Source organism: Lonchura striata, chromosome 6, assembly GCF_046129695.1.
Source record: "Lonchura striata isolate bLonStr1 chromosome 6, bLonStr1.mat, whole genome shotgun sequence".
NCBI lineage: Eukaryota > Metazoa > Chordata > Aves > Passeriformes > Estrildidae > Lonchura > Lonchura striata.
In genome coordinates, this window is record NC_134608.1 from 68,383,447 (window position 1) to 68,404,084 (window position 20,638).

General features: G+C 50.7%; 1 protein-coding gene across 1 annotated transcript in view; it reads right to left on the reverse strand.

Moving 5' to 3' along the window:
• The window catches only part of LOC144246561 (uncharacterized), a 1,050,450-nt gene that overhangs the window by 213,495 nt on the left and 816,317 nt on the right, over positions 1-20,638 (reverse strand). The window contains exon 11 of the mRNA XM_077784471.1: positions 9,730-10,097. Within this exon, the coding sequence (XP_077640597.1) occupies positions 9,730-10,097 (368 nt within the window). The remainder of the gene's footprint in view (positions 1-9,729; positions 10,098-20,638) is intronic.

Consider the following 20,638-nt stretch of genomic DNA (forward strand, 5'->3'; position numbering starts at 1 on the left):
TCCTGTCCCAGACTGAAAAGCAAGATGTGTTCTATTTGCCATCTGTATGGCAGTTGTCCTGTGTTAAGTGGGCAGTTTTTCCTTATCTCTTCCACAATCAATCCCCCCTCAGGGGAGACATCTGCTCATAATGGGCTATTGAATGTCACAGCATGACTGATAAGAACTGTAACATCCCATTGTGAGATGTTCCGCCCAGAGGGAGGAGACAAGAACTCCTACCTGCATCTAGTCTTGAGATTCTGGCCCACCAACACAGCTTTTTCTGTGCTGGATTTTCCCAGAGGAACAGCTGCCTCTTCCTCTTCCTCTTCAGAGGAAGACTCCCTTTTCTACAGGATCACTTCAACAGATTCACACTCCTGGAGAACTGCAGCCACAGTTCCAATTGGACTGCGGCCAACACCCTGTCCAACAGAGTGTCACATTGTATTCTGGTTCTCTTAGTGTTGTTTTGGTTCACTGCATTGTTCACATTTTCATCTTCTTCCATAATAAAAACTGTTATTCCTGCTCCCATATTTTTACCTGTGAGCCCCCCTTAATTTCAAATTTATAACAATTCTGAAAGAAAGAGCCTACATTATTTCGTTTCAGGGGAGGCTCCTGCCTTCCTTAGCAGACACTGATCTTTCTAAACCAAAATACCTCCTTTCTCTCCTGCCTTTCTTTGCCTGCTCTGTTTCTCTCTCAGTGTCTCCCTTGAGCCACGGCAGCCCCCACCAAAGGCCCTGCCCTGATTTCATTCCGAGTGCAGGAACTACAACAACCACAGGTGAAGTTATGAAGGCTGGCAGTGAAATGTCCCTTTAAGGTCTTGCTCCACTTGGCTTGTGGCTCCTAGTTAAAAGCTTTGTCTTAAAGAGCAGGAACATCTTTTCCTGGCTGGGAACTGGAATTCCAGCCCCTGGGAGTGTGTGCCATGGATCCCAGAGGGGCATTCCCGAGGCTCCCAGGTGCTGCTCCTGCCATGCCTCCCAAGGAACTGTGCAGGGCAGGGGACAAGGTGCAGAAGCTGTGTTGGTTCTGCAGTCCCACAACAGCCCCTGGTTCCAGGAGTTTCCACACTGTCAAGAGTGGTTCCTGGGTTCCATGATGTCCTGCTGTGTCTCCATGGATATTTGGTGTCATGAAGTTCTTCAGTGTCACAATGGCCACCTCGCTCCATGAGCTTCCACAGTGTCCAAATGGCTTCCTTGGATGGGCAGTGTCACCATGGACCATTGGCTCCATGCAGCCCTGCTGGGTCACCATGGACTCCTTGGTTCCATGAGGTCCTGGGGGTGTCTTCATGGTCTCCTTGGATCCACAGTGTCCCAATGGACAATTGGATACATGTGTCCCTGCTTTGTCACAGTGGCCCCTTGGTTCCATGGGACCCCAGGGTCACAATTGACTCCTTGTTTCCACGTCACCCCCTCAGTGCCAAAATGGCCCCTTCATTCCATGGGGAACACAAAAGATTGATAGAAACATTGAGGAAATCCTGCTTAACACAGCTGGGAACATCTGTTTGCATTCCAAAGAGAGGTAAAAGGTGAGGCTGGCCCCAGCAGCTTCCATCTGCAATAGAGATCCAGGGAAAGGGCCAGGACAGAGAATTCAGCTGGGAGACTCAGAGAATTCTGCTTCCAGTGATCATTTCTGGTCACACTCTCCCTTGTAGAAAGGTGACACCATTCCAGGCAGCCTGTACTGAGCAGGTGGTTCCTGAGTAGGGTTTGTTGTTTAGGAAATCTGCTCAGGCTTTTTCGGTCTTTCTTTCCCAACAGGAAAACTTCTCCTGGGCCTGTGTGCAGGCAGAGCCCTGAGGAGAGCAGGTGGGACACGGTGCAATGGGCTGGGACATGGAGCTGCAGAGCTCCGGGACAAGGTTCTGCTGCAGGGCACAGGGATGTCAGTGCCAGGTGGGCGATGTCAGACATGGTGAGACCGGGGGTGAGGAGCAGCTTGTCCAAACAGGGTCAGCCCTCAGGGGGCTCATTCCTCTACATGCCCAGACCTCCTAAGGAGACACTGAGCATCAAGATCACCTGGGAAATGCTTCTATCAGCTCTTCTCTGAACTCGGAAACAAAACAATATTGCTTTTATAAAAGAAAAAAATCAGGAGGTGCACTTGGAAATCTTCCTCCTTACAGGAACTCCAAACTGACTCCAATCAGCTACACAAGCCCTGGAGATTTTCAGACAATTGAAGGAAGACAAAGAGCACCTGAGGGCTTTCTGTATTTTAATAATCCCTACGGTGGATTTGGGGCTGAGTCCAGGACCCTCAGAAGGCTGTAGGAGCTGCTCAAGGAGTCAGAAGCAAAACTCCAAATCCCTTGGAGCATCACTGAGGGCTGGGACTGCCAAAGGCTACCAGGGACTGGTGAGAGCAGATCCTTGAGGCCAGGATTGCAGGGAGCCCAAGGCTCAGAGCAGGGAACTGCAATGCTGAGCAAGGCCTGGGCTGGCTGGGGGAAGCAGAAAGGCCAAGCCCTGAGCCCAGCCTGGCACAGCAGGGCCTGTCCCTCACGGGTGGCTCAGGGCTGTTTGTGGGGCAGGGGGGATGTGAGGGGCAGCAAGGACAAATGTCAGAAATCTGCGTGACCCTGCAGATCCTCATGGAACCAAGGGACCACTGTGACACTGTGCTGCCTCATGGAATCAAGGAGACCATTGTGAACTCAGAGACCCCAAGGAACCAAGGGTCCATGGTGCCCTTGTGCAGCCGCAGTGTCACAGAGGAGCCATTGTGACACAGCGAGGGCACACGGAGCCGAGGGGCCACTGTGGCACATCAGGGCTTTGTGGAACCACAAAGCCATTGTGACATTGCAAGGCCTCATGGAAGCACGGGGCCATTGTGACACTGCAGAAGCAAGGGGAACATTGTGACACTCCAGGGCCTCATGGAACCAAGGAGACCATTGTGACACTGTGGGGTCCCACAGAACCAAGGGAACATGGAACAGGTCTGGCTGGCTGGGCCTCCTGGGGACCACCTGACAGGTCTGGCTGACCTTGGCATGTCGAGGGCTGCTTCTCATCTGCCCCTGAAGCACTGGGGTGTTGGCCTGATTGTTTAAGATTTTCTAAAACCTTCTGGGTTTACATTCTTGTAGCAAATTTTCTCACACAACTTTCTGTAAATAACTTATTGCTTTGCATTCCTTCATAGAGGAGGAGAAATTTGATGGACGGTAGTTTGTCCAGTGTTGTTGGATAGGTGGTCCTTTCACCCTCCAATCCACTGTCACCTTTGGAAAACAATAAATGTTGGAGTCAGAAATAAATTACATTTCTTTTACCGTCACAAACGCAAAGGTGCCCATCATGTTTTCTCATGTCCCATAGTGACACTGGGGCTCTGGGCTTTCCTTCCTATGGGAGAGAACTATTCTTCTCCTCCAGGGGCCTATAGCCAAAACTGGAATTCCTCCTCCAAATTTCCTTATATTGCAAGGATTGTTTATAGATGAATTCTGCCAGGAGAGACAGATCTGGTTGCCTTGGTTACCCAGGGGGCACCTCTCATCTGCCTTTCAAACACTGGCACCATGTGCTTTTTTTTATTATGGGGAAAAACCATCCATCTCAACCAGGTACCCATGGCCAAAATTGGGCATCTGCCTCCAGAATTCCCTATATCCAAGGATAGCTCCCAGAAAAATGATGCCAGGAATCACAAATCTGGCTGGCCTTGGCTTCCTGAGGGCTGGCACTCATGTGCCTCTGAAACACTGGGACTCTGTGCTTTCCTTCCTAATGAAAAGAACTCTTCTTCCTGTCTAGATGTCCACGGCCAAAACTGAGATTCCACCTCCAAAATGCCCTATGTCCAAGGATAGCCCCTAGATGAAAGTTGTCAGGAGAGAGAGGTCTGGCTGGCTTGGCCTGAGGGTGGCCACTTATCATCTTCTTCCAGAACACTTGGATTTTGTGCTTTTCTTTCCTATAGGAAAAAAACATCCATCCTGAGCAGGCGTCCATGGCCAGAACTGGGATTCCACCTCCAAAACTCTGTACATCCAACGATTGCTCCCAGTGAAATCTGCCAGGACAGACAGATCTGGCTGCCCTTGGCCTCTTGGGGATGCCTCTGACCTGCTTTCAAAACACTGGGGTCAGTGGTTTCCTTCCAATGAAAAAGACCTGTCCTTCTTCTCAAGGTGTTCATGGTCAAAATTGAGATTCCTTCTCCCAAATTCCATATATCCAAGGATCTCTCCATGACAAAAGCTGCCAGGACAAACAGGTCTGGCTGGCTTGGCCTCTCAAGAGCCACCTCTCTTCACTTCTGCTTTTGAAACATTGGGGCTCTGTGCTTTCCTTCCTATGGAAAAGAACTGTCCTTCTTATCTACGCAGAAATGGCTGAAATTGGGGTTCCACTTCCCAAATTCGCTATATCCAAGGGTTGCTTTCAGACAAAAGCTACCAGGACAGAGAAGTCTGGCTGGCTTAGGCCTCTGGTGGAAGCCTTTCATCTATCCCTGAAACACTGGTGTTCCGTGCTTTTCTTCCTGTGGAAAAGAACCATCCTTCTACTTTGGGTGTCCATGTCTGAAATTGGGATTCCACCTCTAAAATTCCCTACATCCAAGGGTTGCTCCAGACAAAATCTGCCAGTACCATCAAGTCTGGCTGGCTTTGGCCTCTGGTGGCTGCCCCTGCCACCCTGGGGCTCGGTTCTTTCCTTCTCATGGAGATCACTGTGACACTGTGGGCACCTCATGGAACCAAGGGGATCATTGTGGCACCACTGGAGCCCATGGAACCAAGGGGCCATGGTGACACCGTGGGGCTTCATGGACCCAGAGACCATTATGACTCTGTGGGGCCCGATGGAACCATGGAGACCATTCCGACCCTTCAGGGCCTGGTGTCACCAAGGGGGCATTGTGACACCTCAGAGTCTCCTGGAAGCAAGGTACCCCATGGAAGTGAGGGAACATGGAACAGGTCTGGCTGGCTTGGCTTGCCAGGGGCCACCTGACAGGTCTGGCTGATGTTGGAATGCCAAGGGCTGCTTTTCATCAGCTCCTGGAGCAAAGGGGCTATGTGCTTTCCTTGCTATAGAAAAGAACTGTCTGTGTTCAGATGCCCATTGCCAAAACTGATATTCTCCCTAAACAATTTCCTGTATGCAAGGTTATGTTTTAGGAAAAAAACAGCCAGCTCTGGCTGGCCTTGCACTGTGGTGGTCACCTTTCATCTGCCCCTGAAACAATGGGGCTCTGTTCCTTCATTCCTGTGGAAAAGAAATGGTCTTCTTGTCCATGGTCCATGGCCAAAATTAGACTGTGGCCTCCTAAAGTCCGTATATCCAAGGATTGCTCCCAGACAAAAGTAGCCAGGACAGACAGGATGGGTTAGCCCTGTCCTCTGGTAATTTTCACAGACCATGACCTTAATATTTTTATTAGAAAACACTTTGAAGAGGGCCAGAGATTTCCCAATGAGAGGTTTTGGGGGCTTGGGCACATGACCACTACATATGGACAAGTTAGAGATGAGAAAGCCTGGCTGGGTCTCTCTCCCTTCTGGCCCCACAGAGGTGCCGAGGCCGGCCCAGCCCCGTCTCGGCCGTGGGGCCGGGCGGCTCCTGCCGTGGGGCCGGGCCCCTTCCCAGGGAGCCGCCAGGCGCCATCGGCTGCCGGGCAGGGCAGGGGAGGCCGCGGGGCCGAGGCCGGGCCGTGGCTGCGGGTGCTGACATCTGGCCCTGCCGAGCCCTGCCCCGCTGCCAGCCCGGGCCCGGCCAGGATCCGCCGGGCCCCAGGAGCAGCCCCGGGCCGGGCCGGCTCGGCCAAGGCTCTGCCGCCCTTGGGCTTCGCCCGCAGCCGGCGGGCAGGGCAGGAGAAGCCATCGGCCCCGGCCGTGCTGCTGCTGGGCTCTGGCCTGGCTGCTGAGATCCTGGCCCTGCCCCAGCGCGGCCCAGCCTGACACAGCCCCAGCGCAGCCGCTGCAGAAACCTCCATGGCAAAACAGCTCCGGCCGCAAGCACCGAGCCCGGCCGGGCTCACGGAACCATCTTCAGCCCCGGGAGATATTGACTCTGCCAGTGCTGCCATCCTCCCTCCTGTGAGAGAAAAGGACACAGGGCAGGCACACAGAGGAGCAACATGAACACACCGAGGGCAGGGAAGAGGAAGTTGAGTCCCAGATGGGAGGGATGAGGAGATGCCTTGATCTTGGGGCTGAAATCCTCTGCTAAAGCTGTGGAGAAGGATGTCATTGATACATAAGACTCTCTTTTTCCCTGTAAGGCATTGAAAAGTATGAGGAGATGACTTGTTCAGCAAAGGCCTCCATGCTGAAGTAAGCAAATGTTGCAGTTACTGTGATCCCATGAGAAGTTTGAACAGAGAAAGAGAGAATAGTGATGAGACCCTGTGCCCTCAGGAAGACCTCTGTTTCCAGAGATGAAGATGATTTCAGAAATAGATGAAGAGAACCTTTGCTCTTAAACAGCTCATCTTTACACTAATACCCCATAACTTGTCATGGCCCATAAACACAACTGTGGGAAAAGCTGTGAAAAAATGGGAGGGACTTCATGACTACAGATTTTTCCAGTCAGCTGCTATTCATAGAAATTAAAAGCCACGAGATAACTGTTTTTTTTGTGGAGAAGTCTCCATAACATTAACAAGAGGAGCTTCTCTTGCTAAGTGAACTAAAGAAAGACTATTCTAGAGGTGGTAAAGTCAATTAAAATTTTAGGTTTTGTCTCTTTACATTGTCAGGTTGTATGAAGAGGGAAAGTGTTTTGAAAGTTTTGTTCTGATTCTTATTATTCTTTCTTTAGTTATTGTTAATACAATTTTATTTATACCTTTTTAATATTTTGACCCTACTTTGCCTTTCTCCTAATCCTATCTCAGAGCAGGAAATGAGTAATTATATTCCAGTGAGTGCACTGGTAATTAGCCAACACTGAACCCACCGCACTAATTAATGCATTGGCTGAGAAATCTCAAAATGGTGAACCAAAACCACTACAGGAATGTTCCTGATGAACTCCCCCGGACAAGAGGGAAATCAAGGCAGAACCATGGTTTGTCAGGACTTGCTTGATCCTAATAAACCCTGCGGTGGATTTGGAGCTGAGACCTGGAACCTCGGGGCCTGAGAGGAGATTTCACAAACCTTTCCAGGAGTTAGAGTCAGAGGAAACCCCCAAAGTGTCACAAAACATTAATGGGACACACTGAGGTCCATCCTGAACACAGGCTCCTCATGGACTCCTTGGAAGAGAGAACTGGAGGCCAGGATGACACAAAAACCTGTCAGAGACTCAAAATGGCACAAAAACCTATCAGTGTGGAAAGGGAAATCCAAAGTACCTTACAAAAGTTGAGTATCTCTGAGTATTAATGAGCCCTACTGAGTGCCTGTACAAAACTCTCAAGGGACCCCTTAAAGCAGATAATTGAGGCCCTGATTGCACAAACCTCTCACAGAGTCTGGATCAAAAGGGAAACAACAAGGACCTTAAAAGAACTGAAGTACCTTGAAGCATTAATGGGCCCCACTGAGTGTTGTTACTGACAAAGCCTCTCCAATGACTAATTACAACAGATAATTGGAGGCCATAATTGCACAAGCCTCTCAGAGACTCCAAGGCCAAAGCAAAAGCCAAAGTCCTTTCAAAAACCTGCAGTCCCTGGGAGCAAGAAGGAGCCCCCAGGGCCATTCCTGACCAAGGCTCCCCAGGGACTCCTTCCAGCAGATCCTTGAGGCCACTGGGATGTGGGCTAGGGGGGGATGCTGAGGGCAGGACCAGGGGCTGACAGTGCCCAGCCTGGCTGGGGCTGTGCCAGGAGGTCCCAGGGCCTCAGGACAAGGTGTCTCCTCACAGCCCTTGGTGGCACAGACCCTGCTGTGCCCCAGGGCACCAAGACTTGGCTTCTCTTTGTCCCCACCTGGCATCAGTGCCTCCAGTCCTCTGCTCTGCCTGGGGCCTGGGGACACTTTCTCAGTCGTGTCCCTCAGTGGGACCCGTTAAAAGTCCAAGAAACTTTGGGGTTGGATTCTGACTTGGAGTTCTGGAGAGGTTTCTGCAGCTCCCTCTCAGGGCCTGATGTTCAGGGCCTGAGCACAAAGCCCCAGAGGCTCATTAAAGTCCTTGTGCTGTGTCTGTGCTGCTGAGCTGGGCCGGGCTCCTGGCACAGAGGGTGATCCTGGTAACCAAGCAGAGCTTCAAAAGCACATTTCTCTTGCTGAGCAGCTCTTCTCCCTGCCCAGCAGGGCTGGGGCACTGCCTGCAGCTAGCGCGGGCACAGCACAGAGGCACAGAGAGCTTCAATCAGTCAGGGCTGGGAAGGGGCCGAGAAGTGCCTGGGGCAGAATCACTGCCAGCCCTTGGCACAGGAACCTCTGGCTGCAGGACAATACGGCTGCAGCTCCTGGAGTGTCGCACTCCCGCCCCAGATCCCTGTGCTCAGCCCCGGCTAGCTCTCGTCCTGGGGCGAGGGCGGGCGATGGAGGCACCCTCCGCCGCTCCCAGCTGGGGTTTGGAGAGTGCCTTTGTGGGTTCCGGGCAGCGCTAGCAAGCCTCGCGGTGGTAAATGAAGAGCGGATCCTACTGAGGGCTAAGTCCGAGTTTATTGTAGCCCAACGGGGCCAAATATCCTAGAACGGTGCCAGCCAACAGGAACAAGCACAAGGTGCTTGCACTGGCTTATAAACTGTAAGGGAGGGGTATCCAACGACCAATGGGGATAGGGATAGGGGGTGGCTCCGGGTTGGGGGGATATGGTGGGGTCCAATGGGGGAAGGATATGGGGGGAGCCCCAGGTCCTCGACCAATCACCTGGTGCCCTGAGTAGAAGCTTCTGGATGGATGGGAAGGGGCACCGAGTGATAGACAAGGCACCCGGGGGGGGGGGTAAAATGCCTCTTTCAGGGTGATGGATAGATACTGGAAAGGCGGGAAGGGAGGACAAGGCGGGAAAACTGGGGATAAACCAAGTTGCACACGGGGGTACAAAGGAATAAACCAATACATAATACAGGGATAATAAAACATACAAATAACGCAACTCCACAGGACTGTGCCTTTAAAGGTTAAAATTCAGTTGTTTTCAGTGGGATTGAGTGGTTTTGTGGTGACAGAACCATCCCTCTTGGCTTTTGAAATTCAAAGAGATGGAGAACACTGCCCAAAATCAACCCAGAACCCACAAATCCTCCAGAAGTTGAGTTCAGACTGTTCAGGGAGGGTGCAGCTGCCGGTGGCAGGATCAAATGAGACGGGTCTTGGTTCCAGAATCCATTTCTTACCCCCCAAAAGACAGGGTAAAGGCAGGGCTGTGGGGTTTGTATAGGGTATCCCAGGGGTGGAGTTAGGGTTTGGGTCAAGGGAGGAATTACTGGCAACACAAGAAGGGTGATATCAAACTCCTGCCTCTTAGCAACAGGGGCACTCCACACAGAGTGCGTCCCCAAATCCTAAATTCCCCCTCAGACTCCTGTGAAATGGTGCGACTTCCGATATTTTTGATCAATTTCTTTAATTTAACCCTGCTTTGTCTGTGTTTAAAGAATAAAGATTAATCAGAGGAAAATTAGGGCCAAATCAAAAGGAGAAGCAGCCAGGTTTGTTCCCAACATTGATCACAGGGAATGTGGGTCACCAGACCTGTGCCCAGTGTGGGTCCTGCAGTGGGGGATGGAGCTGGAGCAGAGCACAAAGCTTTTCCTGCAGTTGGGGTACTGGCAGGGTTGCCCTTACCGATGCCTCCGTTGGTGTTTGGTCAAGTCAGAGCTCTGGGTGAAGCTCTTCCCACACTGGGGACACTTGTAGGGCCTCTCCCCGGTGTGGATGCGCCGGTGCTTGACAAGGGTGGAGTTGTGCTTGAAGACCTTCCCGCAGTCGGGGCAGCGGAAGGGCCTCTCATCTGTGTGAATGCACTGGTGTTTGAGGAGATCAGAGCTGGTGTGAAACCTCTTCTGACACTCAGGACACTCATAGGGCCTTTCCCCAGTGTGGATGCGTTGGTGGATGATGAGTTCTGAGTTCCAACCGAAGCCCTTCCCACACTCCCCACACTCGTAGGCCCATTCCCCTGTGTGGATCATGTGGTGGCGGATCAGGTTGTTGCTCTTCCTGAAGCTCTTCCCACACTCCAAGCACTTGCAGGGCTTCTCCCCATCATGAAGCTTCTCAGGGACCACCAGCTCCGAGCTCTGGCTGAAGCTCTGCCCACCTTCCTGGCCCAGAGTGGGTCTTTCCTCCTCAGAGCATCCTGGGCTGGGTTTGCAGACCCTCCTCCTGTGGTGTCGCTGGGGCTTTTCCTCCCTGTTGGATTCCTGTGCTGTGGAGCCGCTCAAAACAGCCTCTTCCACCAGGTTCTGCCGTGGGGATTTGTCCTCTCTGGTCTCCAACCTCAGCTTCTTGTCTGGGGTAAGAAAGACAAGGAGAGGACAGGATTTACCTCAGTGCCAGAGGGAAGGGCAAGGAGATCCCCACAGTGCGTCCCCGGCAGGAGGGCACCGGCAGCGGGGCTGTCCTGCAGCTGGGGGCCAGGCTGGGAGATGAAGCAGGAGAGAGGGGCAAAGGGGCACTGACTTCCTTCTCACCTGCCTCGGTGTCCCAGGGCATCTTCCTCTTCCTCATAGCCTTCTCCATCTGGCAAAGGGTTGGGGATGGGAAAATCTGTTTTGGGAAGAAAACAAGGGATAAGCACAGTGAGGTTTGTACTGGTTTGAAGGCAAACCAGGGGGAGAGTCTAAGACAGAATGACAATTGAATAAGAAAATTAAGATCAAGGCAATGATACAGAAACACTGGCTTAATCTGACAAAGTCAGGATATAACCTGACACCCCAATAATAAGAGTGGTGGTAGCAGTCTGATGAAATGGTGGCTGCAGTGCAGCTGGAGTGATAAACGTGATTCTGTCAAAGCTGTGATCCTGTAAAAGGGTCTGGTCTTCCTCTGAAGGTCCAGTGGTGCTTATGGAGCTCTTGTGTTCTGGGAATGCAGTAGGCAAGGTGGTCCTGGTGTTGCAAATGGTGAGATTATATCCAGGCAGGAATGCTTGGTTCCTCCCCCTGGGTGGAGCATCCCACAATGGGATGATGTAATTTAATCAGTGCTGCAGTGACACTGAATGGCCCATTAACAGAAGATGGCCCCTGGAGGGCGTTATCAGGGCTGAGCCATGGAAGAGATAAAGAACACTGCCCCACCTGTTGATAAGAGTTTATGGAGATGGAGACTGAAAACACTTTTGGTTACATCTGACACTGTAACCTAAAACAGTGAGGCAATCCCTGCTCGGGGTGGGGGGTGAACACCACCCCCCTTACCCAAACTGGCTCAGGTGTAAAACCCCCACCCTGGGAAGGCCAAGCACACAGGGGACAATGTCACACTTGCCCCGCCCCAGGGGAGATCTCTGTCCCTGTCACTCCCTTGCTCTCTTCTCTTTTTCTTTCCATCTCTGTCTACCTCACATTTACTGTTCAATAAAATCCACTTTGGATTTGGTCTTGTTAGCACCTTAATTGGGGCAGAGGCATCTCTCTAACAATTTCATTATCCAGATTGCAACAGTATTTTGGCACAGTGAGTTCAGGGCACTGTTGTCTGACCCCAGGTGCGTTTGACAACAGCATGGTTCTCTCCTCTGAGGAGCTTGTGGCTCTTTCTGGAGGAACTCTTGGAAACCTGGATGCAGCTTCCTCTGAGTGACTTTAGGGAGAACTTATGAGAAAAATGGCTCTTGTGGGTGGCCAGTTTAAAGAAAATATTTTGTTTTTCTTCTTTGAAAAGTCTGTTAAAATCACTGGAGGAAAGGGACCAAATGATACCAGCAAGACTGACAAGGATCATTCACCACCAGGTGAGGAACACAAGGCTACTTAAATCCTACAGGAAGCCCAGCTCAAGTAGCTAAATTCCCAAATAACTCCTGAATTCATGGGCTTTGGGGGAAGAATCATTATTTTCTTGGTCCCTGTCACCTTTGTGATAGTTACACAGACCTTTCCCTTCCTTTTAATAATCTGTATTGGGCCAAATTTCCGTGTTTGTTTTTTTTTTGGAACCTCCCAGCATCTGAGCTGGAGCTGTGCTTGAACTGATGAAATTTGGAATTGCTAGAGAATTGCTTCTGTTGTTGGTTTATTAATGTTTGGGATTTATTTGTGTTTCCATCAGAAATGACTTGTGGGAAGAGCAAATCTTCCTCAAGGCATTTTATGTAGGGTTAACTTTGATTTCTGCTGAGTTTGTTTTATCCAGTGTCCAGGCGATGCTCAAGGGGTCTCTGGTTTTGGTTTGGCCCTAATTTACTTCTGATTTGTCTTTATCAATTAAAAACACCTGGAAAATGACTATAAAGAGTATTGATCAGAGATGTCAAAAGTCCCACCATTTTAGAGGTATTTGAGGTGGAATTTACTGTCTGGGAACATATTCTGGAGGATTTGTGGGTTCTTGGGGGTTATCTGGTAGTGTTCTCCATATCTTTGCACTCCAAAACCCAAGGTGGATTGGTCTGTCACCTCAAAGTGACTCAATCCTACCTCAAAATGGCTGGTTCCCACCTCAGCCCCATGCCAAAATTGCTCAATTCCTCAGCCTCCAGGATGAGATGGGGTTGGAAGTAGATCGGGAGAAGTGAGATCCAAATTTGAGGTTGTGGGGTCAGGATTGTGTGGGGCTGAGTGGGTATGATTTATTTTGAAAATAAGTAAAACTATCAGAATTATTGATTTTAGTCCCATTCCTTTTCTGTCAGTTCTGGTTTGCTTTTCAGAGTGCTGCCTTCTCAGCTGATTTTGTTTGTGTCCTCCTGCCCCTGACTGAAAAGAAAGATGTGTTCTATTTGCCATCTGTATGAGAGTTGTCCTGTGTTAAGTGGGCAGTTTTTCCTTATCTCTTCCACAATCAATCCTCCCTCAGGGGAGACATCTGCTGATAATGGGCTATTGAATGTCACTGCATGACTGATAAGAACTATAACATCCCATTGTGAGATGCTCCGCCCAGAGGGAGGAGCCAAGCATTCCTACCTGCATCCAGACTTGAGATTCTGGCCCACCAACACAGATTTTTCTGTGCTGGATTTCTCAGAGGAACAGCTGCCTCTTCCTCTTCAGAAGAAGACTCCCTTTCCTACAGGATCACTTCTCCAACAGAACCACACCTGACACTCCTGGAGGACTGCACCCACAATTCCAATTGGACTGTGTTGGACAGGGTGTCAGGTTGTATTCTGACTCTATCAGTGTTGTTTTAGTTTACTGCATTCTTTATTTTATCTTTTTGTTTTTTTCGCTAATAAAAAGCTGTTATTCCTGCTCCCATATTTTTACCTGACAGGCCCCCTTAATTTCAAATTTATAACAATTCAGAAAGAAAGAGTCTACATTTTTTCATTTCAGGGGAGGCTCCTGCCCTCCTTAGGAGACACCTGTCATTCCAAACCAAAACACCTCCTTTCCGTCCTGCCTTCCTTTGCCTGCTCTGTTTCTCTCTCAGTGCCTCCTTTGACGAGGGCAGCTCCAACCAATGGCCCTGCCCTGATTTAATTCCCAATCCACGAGCTACAATGACTACGGGTGAAGTTATGAAGGCTGGCAGTGAAATGTCACTGTAGGATCTTGCTCCAATTTTGCTTTTGGTCCCTTCTTAAGAGCTTTGCCTTCAAGGGCAGGAACATCTTTTCCTGGCTGGGAATTGGAATTCCAGCCCCTGAGAGCATGTGCCATGGATCCCAGAGGGGCATTCCTGAGGCTCCCAGGGTGCTATTCCTGCCGTGCCTGCCAAGGAGCTGTGTAGGGCAGGGGACAAGGTGCAGCAGCTGTGTTGGTGCTGCAGTGCCACAACAACCCCTGGTTCCAGAAGTTTCCACACTGCCAACAGTGGTTCCTGGGTTCCATGGTGCCTTGCTGTGTCCCCATGGATATTTGGTGTCATGAAGTTCTTCAGTGTCACAATGGCCACCTTGCTCCATGAGCTTCTGCAGTGTCCAAATGGCCTCCTTGGATGGGCAGTGTCACCATGGACCATTGGCTCCATGCAGCCCCGCTGGGTCACCATGGACTCCTTGGTTCCATGAGGTTCTGGGGGTGTCTCCATGGTCTCCTAGGATCCACAGTGTCACAATGGACCACTGGATCCACGTGGCCCTGCTGTGCCACCATGGCCCCTTGGTTCTATGGGACCCCAGGGTCACAACTGACTCCTTGCTTCCACGTCACCCACTCAGTGCCAAAATGGCCCCATCATTCCATGGGGAACACAAAAGATTGATAGAAACATTGAGCAAATCCTGCTTAACACAGCTGGGAACATCTGTTTGCATTCCAAAGAGAGGTAAAAGGTGAGGCTGGCAACAGCAGCTTCCATCTGCAACAGAGATCCAGGGAAAGGACAGGGACAGAGAGTTCAACTGGGAGACTCAGAGAATTCTGCTTCCAGAGATCATTTCTGGTCACACTGTCCCTTGTAGAAAGGTGACACCAATCCAGGCAGCCTGTACTGAGCAGGTGGTTCCTGAGTGGGGTTTGTTGTTTAGGAAACCTGCTCAGGCTTTTCCAGTCTTTCTTTCCCAAGAGGAAAACTTCTCCTGGGCCTGTGTGCAGGCAGAGCCCTGAGGAGAGCAGGTGGGACACGGTGCAATGGGCTGGGACATGGAGCTGCAGAGCTCCGGGACAAGGTTCTGCTGCAGGGCACAGGGATGTCAGTGCCAGGTGGGCGATGTCAGACATGGTGAGGCCGGGGGTGAGGAGCAGCTTGTCCAAACAGGGTCAGCCCTCAGGGGGCTCATTTTTCTACATGCCCAGACCTCCTCAGGAGACACTGAGCATCAAGATCACCTGGGGAATGCTTCTATCAGCTCTTCTCTGAACTTGAAAACAAAACAATATTGCTTTTATAAAAGAAAAAAAATCAGGAGGTGCACTTGGAAATCTTCCTCCTTACAAGAACTGCAAACTGACTCCAATCAGCTGCACAAGCCCTGGAGATTTGCAGACCATTGAAGGAAGACAAAGAGCACCTGAGGGCTTTCTGTATTTTAATGATCCCTACGGTGGATTTGGGGCTTAGTCCAGAACCCTCAGGCATTGAGAGAAGGCTGAAGGAGCTGCTCAAGGAGTCAGAAGCAAAACTCCAAGTTGCTTGGAGCATCACTGAGGGCTGGGACTGCCAAAGGCTACCAGGGACTGGTGAGAGCAGATCCTTGAGGCCAGGATTGCAGGGAGCCCAAGGCTCAGAGCAGGGAACTGCAATGCTGAGCAAGGCCTGGGCTGGCTGGGGGAAGCAGAAAGGCCAAGCCCTGAGCCCAGCCTGGCACAGCAGGGCCTGTCCCTCACGGGTGGCTCAGGGCTGTTTGTGGGGCAGGGGGGATGTGAGGGGCAGCAAGGACAAATGTCAGAAATCTGTGTGACCCTGCAGATCCTCATGGAACCAAGGGGCCATTGTGGCACTGTGCTGCCTCATGGAATCAAGGAGACCATTGTGAACTCAGAGACCCCAAGGAACCAAGGGTCCATGGTGCCCTCGTGCAGCCGCAGTGTCACAGAGGAGCCCTTGTGACACAGCGAGGGCACACGGAGCAGAGGGGTCATTGTGGCACATCAGGGCTCTGTGGAACCATGAAGCCATTGTGACATTGCAAGGCCTCATGGAATCACTGTGGCCATTGTGACACTGCAGAAGCAAGGGGAACATTGTGACACTCCAGGGCCTGATGGAACCAAGGAGACCATTGTGACACCAGGGGTCCCACAGAACCAAGGAAACATGGGACACGTCTGGCTGGCTGGGCCTCCTGGGGAGCACCTGAGAGGTCTGGCTGACCTTGGCATGTCGAGGGCTGCTTCTCATCTGCCCCTGAAACACTGGGGTGTTGGCCTGATTGTTTAAGATTTTCTAAAACCTTCTGAGTTTACATTCTTGTAGCAAATTTTCTCCCGCAACTTTCTGTAAATAATTTATTGTTTTGCATTTCTTCATAGAGGAGGAGAAATTTGATGGACGGTAGTTTGTCCAGTGTTGTTGGATAGGTGGTCCTTTCACCCTCCAATCCACTGTCACCTTTGGAAAACAATAAATGTTGGAGTCAGAAATAAATTATATTTCTTTTACCGTCACAAACGCAAAGGTGACCATCATGTTTTCTCATGTCCCATAGTGACATTGGGGCTCTGGGCTTTCCTTCCTATGGGAGAGAACTATTCTTCTCCTCCAGGGGCCTATAGCCAAAACTGGAATTCCTCTTCCAAAGTTCCTTATATTGCAAGGATTGTTTATAGATGAATTCTGCCAGGAGAGACAGATCTGGCTGCCTTGGCCACCGGGGGGCCACCTCTCATCTGCCTTTCAAACACTGGGACCATGTGCTTTTCTTTATTATGGGGAAAAAAACATCCATCTCAACCAGGTACCCACGGCCAAAATTGGGCATCTGCCTCCAGAATTCCCTATATCCAAGAATAGATCCCAGAAAAATGATGCCAGGAATCACAAATCTGGCTGGCCTTGGCTTCCTGAGGGCTGGCACTCATGTGCCTCTGAAACACTGGGACTCTGTGCTTTCCTTCCTAATGAAAAGAACTCTTCTTCCTGTCTAGATGTCCACGGCCAAAACTGAGATTCCACCTCCAAAATGCCCTATGTCCAAGGATAGTCCCTAGATGAAAGTTGTCAGGAGAGAGAGGTCTGGCTGGCTTGGCCTAAGGGTGGCCACATCTCATCTTCTTCCAGAACACTTGGATTTTGTGCTTTTCTTTCCTATAGGAAAAAAACATCCATCCTGAGCAGGCGTCCATGGCCAGAAATGGGATTCCACCTCCAATACTCTGTACATCCAACGATTGCTCCCAGTGAAATCTGCCAGGACAGACAGATCTGGCTGCCCTTGGCCTCTTGGGGATGCCTCTCATCTGCTTTCAAAACACTGGAAGTCAGTGTCGTGGCGCGGCAGGCACTCCCCTCACCGCGATTCCCCGAGCGGTGCCGTGCTGGGCTGCAAGAGGGAAGAGAACGGGCGGCCACTCCCCCTGCGAAGCTCTGCTGTCCCAATTGGTGGCGCGGGGACAGACGAAGGCGACACGGGACTTGGGGGTGAACAGGATGGTTTTATTCAGTGAGCCCCAAGACCCCCTCGGGAGCGGGAGCAGAGCTTTTATACAAGAATTCAGGGAGACGGGTGTAGGAACAGCAACCAATGAGGGAACAGCAGGGGAGGAGTTTAGGGCAGGACTAACATATGACAAACCTATTGGGAGAAGCAAGGGAGTGGAATAGCACAAAGTAATCAATAGGGTGTTGAGCCTCACTAAATAGACAGGGAATGCTCTGGAAGCAGAGGAGGGGGCTAGGATGAATGACAGGGAAGGTTCCAGGGAAAGGGGCAGGGAAAGGGAGGATTGACAACTTGGAGATGAGGGGGTTAGGGGAGAGCTAGGGAAGATTGACAACTGGGGAGAGGAGGAGATTAGGGATCGGGGGGGGTGAACAGATATTGAACAAATATCACATTAAAGAAAAACACACCACCGTATCTCCCCCTTTCTTTTTATAAAAGGAAGGAGAATTCTGCGGTTTAAGCAAATTAATATAACACACAAATAATATAAAATTCATACACTAAATACAGTAAAAATACACTAAATACAGTAAAATCATATAGCAAATGATGGTCGGAAACACAACACAGACCAGCAAATAACTAAATTCTGATCTCCCAAAAACAGGAGAATAAGGGAAAAATATTTAAGTTGAAAAACATCAGAAAATAATAACTTAATCATAATTACAACAAAACAACTTAATATTTAATCAAATTGTAACATTACATATTATTAAAAGACATAAGTTGAAAGACATCAAAAAAGGATAAGTGAATTATGTTTACAACACATGAAGCATATAAAAACTTGATCTGGAATACATAAAATTGTCCTAAACGAAACTCCAAATTAAGTGTACAAAGCACAGCAGGATTTCTGACTTCATCTGATTTAGAACTTGCTTTGTCACGGCGCTTGTGATGTTTAGCTTCTTAAAATTCCTAAAGCGGAGTCACGTCAGCGGACAGTGACGTGGTTTGTCCAATTTGAATGTTTGTTTGAGAGGTGGGCATAATATCTTGAGTATTAATTAAATGGGATGATCTTTCTTTCTATAAAATATAACTCAACAAACAGATTATTCAAAAAATAATCAAAAGCAAAAAGAGGAATTCGTAGTTAAATAAAAAGGAACATTGGGTAGGGTACATTAAGGAATAGGATAGGGGGGCGACTAGGATGCCGCCATCTTAGGGGGAAAACAAGATGACGGATCCCCAGTCCCAGGTTTCGACTCTATTTCCTTGGGAGAAGGTCCCTCCCGATCCTTCCCCCCGGAGGAAGAGCCAGAAGAAGGATGGGTGAATATCCAACCCCGCTTCCCCCAGTAGGGACTAGCCTCGTGCAGGGATGGTGCAGGGCCATTGAGGGAGAGATGGGACTGGCGGGAAACCAGGGGCGGAAAAGAAGGGTCAAGGCGGGAAATGGGTCCCGAGCGGCGTGGCCAGCGCCATCTTGGGAGGGGGTGCCGGGCACACTGCACTTGGCCTGAGCAGCGTCCAGCAGGGCACTTGGGGCGGCTCGGCCACAGCAATCCCCAAGGGAGGATAGGGAAAGGTTTAGGAAAGTCCAAGGGGATGGGGCATAGGGAGCTTCACAGAAGCCAACAGGGGAAATGTACAGGAGGGGGGCCCGACGCAGCTGGATGATGGCGCAATGCGTGGGTGTAAAGGGTCTCTTTTAACAACCCTCCCATAGTTAACGTGTCGCCTTTAAATGTTTGTCCCACTTTTGTCTTCTCTAACCCCTCCGTCCAGCCCAGAATGGGGAGGGGAGGATAGAGAAGACAATATTTTTGAGGAGAAGAAAAAGAAATCTAATATGGGTTGCCACAAAAGACTGGGTGAAGAATAGCACTCAGTGCTAACCCCCCCCCAGAAAAGGAAAACCCACCCGCCTGCCAGGGACATGCAGGGATACAGCCCCAGTCTGGGTGCAGGCGGGGGTTAAAACGCAAAAAGAAAAGCGGCAAACCCAGCCGTCCATCGGGGCGGCCCCCACCCCGTCTAGCTCACCTTACCCTCCGGGCCCGGGCGGAGATGGCTTGAATCTTCTCCTCGACTCGATGGAAAAGTCACGCTAAAACTGGGGATGTTCCTTCCCGGTTTGGCCCTTCCGGAGGCTTAGGTGTTCCCGTTAAACCAAAGCTCGTCCCCGAAGCCTTGGTTTCGGCCACTATCTGCCTCCGGTGGTCTCGCTGCAGATGCCTTTCTTCAGGCTCAACTCGTGAGCCACTGCCAAACCGCACTCTTTGTCCTCGGGTAAGTCCACCCACTTAAAGCTTCTGCAGCCCGGCGGCCCCCACAGTGCGGCTGCTCCAGGGCGGGTAGAGAGCGCAGTGGCGAGGACGAAGAGGTCCCGGAGCTTCAATCTTATTGCTCGGCGCTCAGCTCCTCTTAGCATCCGGCAGAGCTTCCACAGCCGCAGATGTCCCTCTTCCCTCCTTCTTCTTCTGTGAGGCGGGCACCCCCACGAATTTGCCCGTTTTTTCTAAAAGACGAAGGAGGGAACCATCCTCTACTACCATTTGTCGTGGCGCAGCAGGCACTCCCCTCGCCGCAGCACCCCGAGCGGTGCCGTGCTGGGCTGTGAGAGGGAAGAGAACGGGCGGCCGCTCCCCCTGCGAAGCTCTGCAGTCCCAGTCGGTGGTGCGGGAACAGACGGAGGCGACACAGGACTTGGGGGTGAACAGGATGGTTTTATTCAGTGAGCCCCAAGACCCCCTCGGGAGCGGGAGCAGAGCTTTTATACAAGAATTCAGGGAGACGGGTGTAGGAACAGCAACCAATGAGGGAACAGCAGGGGAGGAGTTTAGGGCAGGACTAACATATGACAAACCTATTGGGGGAAGCAAGGGAGTGGAATAGCACAAAGTAATCAATAGGGTGTTGAGCCTCACTAAATAGACAGGGAATGCTCTGGAAGCAGAGGAGGGGGCTAGGATGAATGACAGGGAAGGTTCCAGGGAAAGGGGCAGGGAAAGGGAGGATTGACAACTTGGAGATGAGGGGGTTAGGGGAGAGCTAGGGAAGATTGACAACTGGGGAGAGGAGGAGATTAGGGATCGGGGGGGTGAACAGATATTGAACAAATATCACATTAAAGAAAAACACACCACCGCAGGTCAGTGGTTTCCTTCTGATGAAAAAGAACTGTCCTTCTTCTCAAGGTGTTCATGGTCAAAACTGAGATTCCTTCTCCCAAATTCCATATATCCAAGGATCTCTCCATGACAAAAGCTGCCAGGACAAACAGGTCTGGCTGGCTTGGCCTCTCAAGAGCCACCTCTCTTCACTTCTGCCTTTGAAACACTGGGGCTCTGTGCTTTCCTTCCTATGGAAAAGAATTGTCCTTCTTATCTACACAGAAATGACTGAAATTGGGGTTCCACTTCCCAAATTCCCTATATCCAAGGGTTGCTTTCAGACAAAAGCTACCAGGACAGAGAAGTCTGGCTGGCTTAGGCCTCTAGTGGAAGCCTTTCATCTGTCCCTGAAACAGCGGTGTTCCGTGCTTTTCTTCCTGTGGAAAAGAACCATCCTTCTACTTTGGGTATCC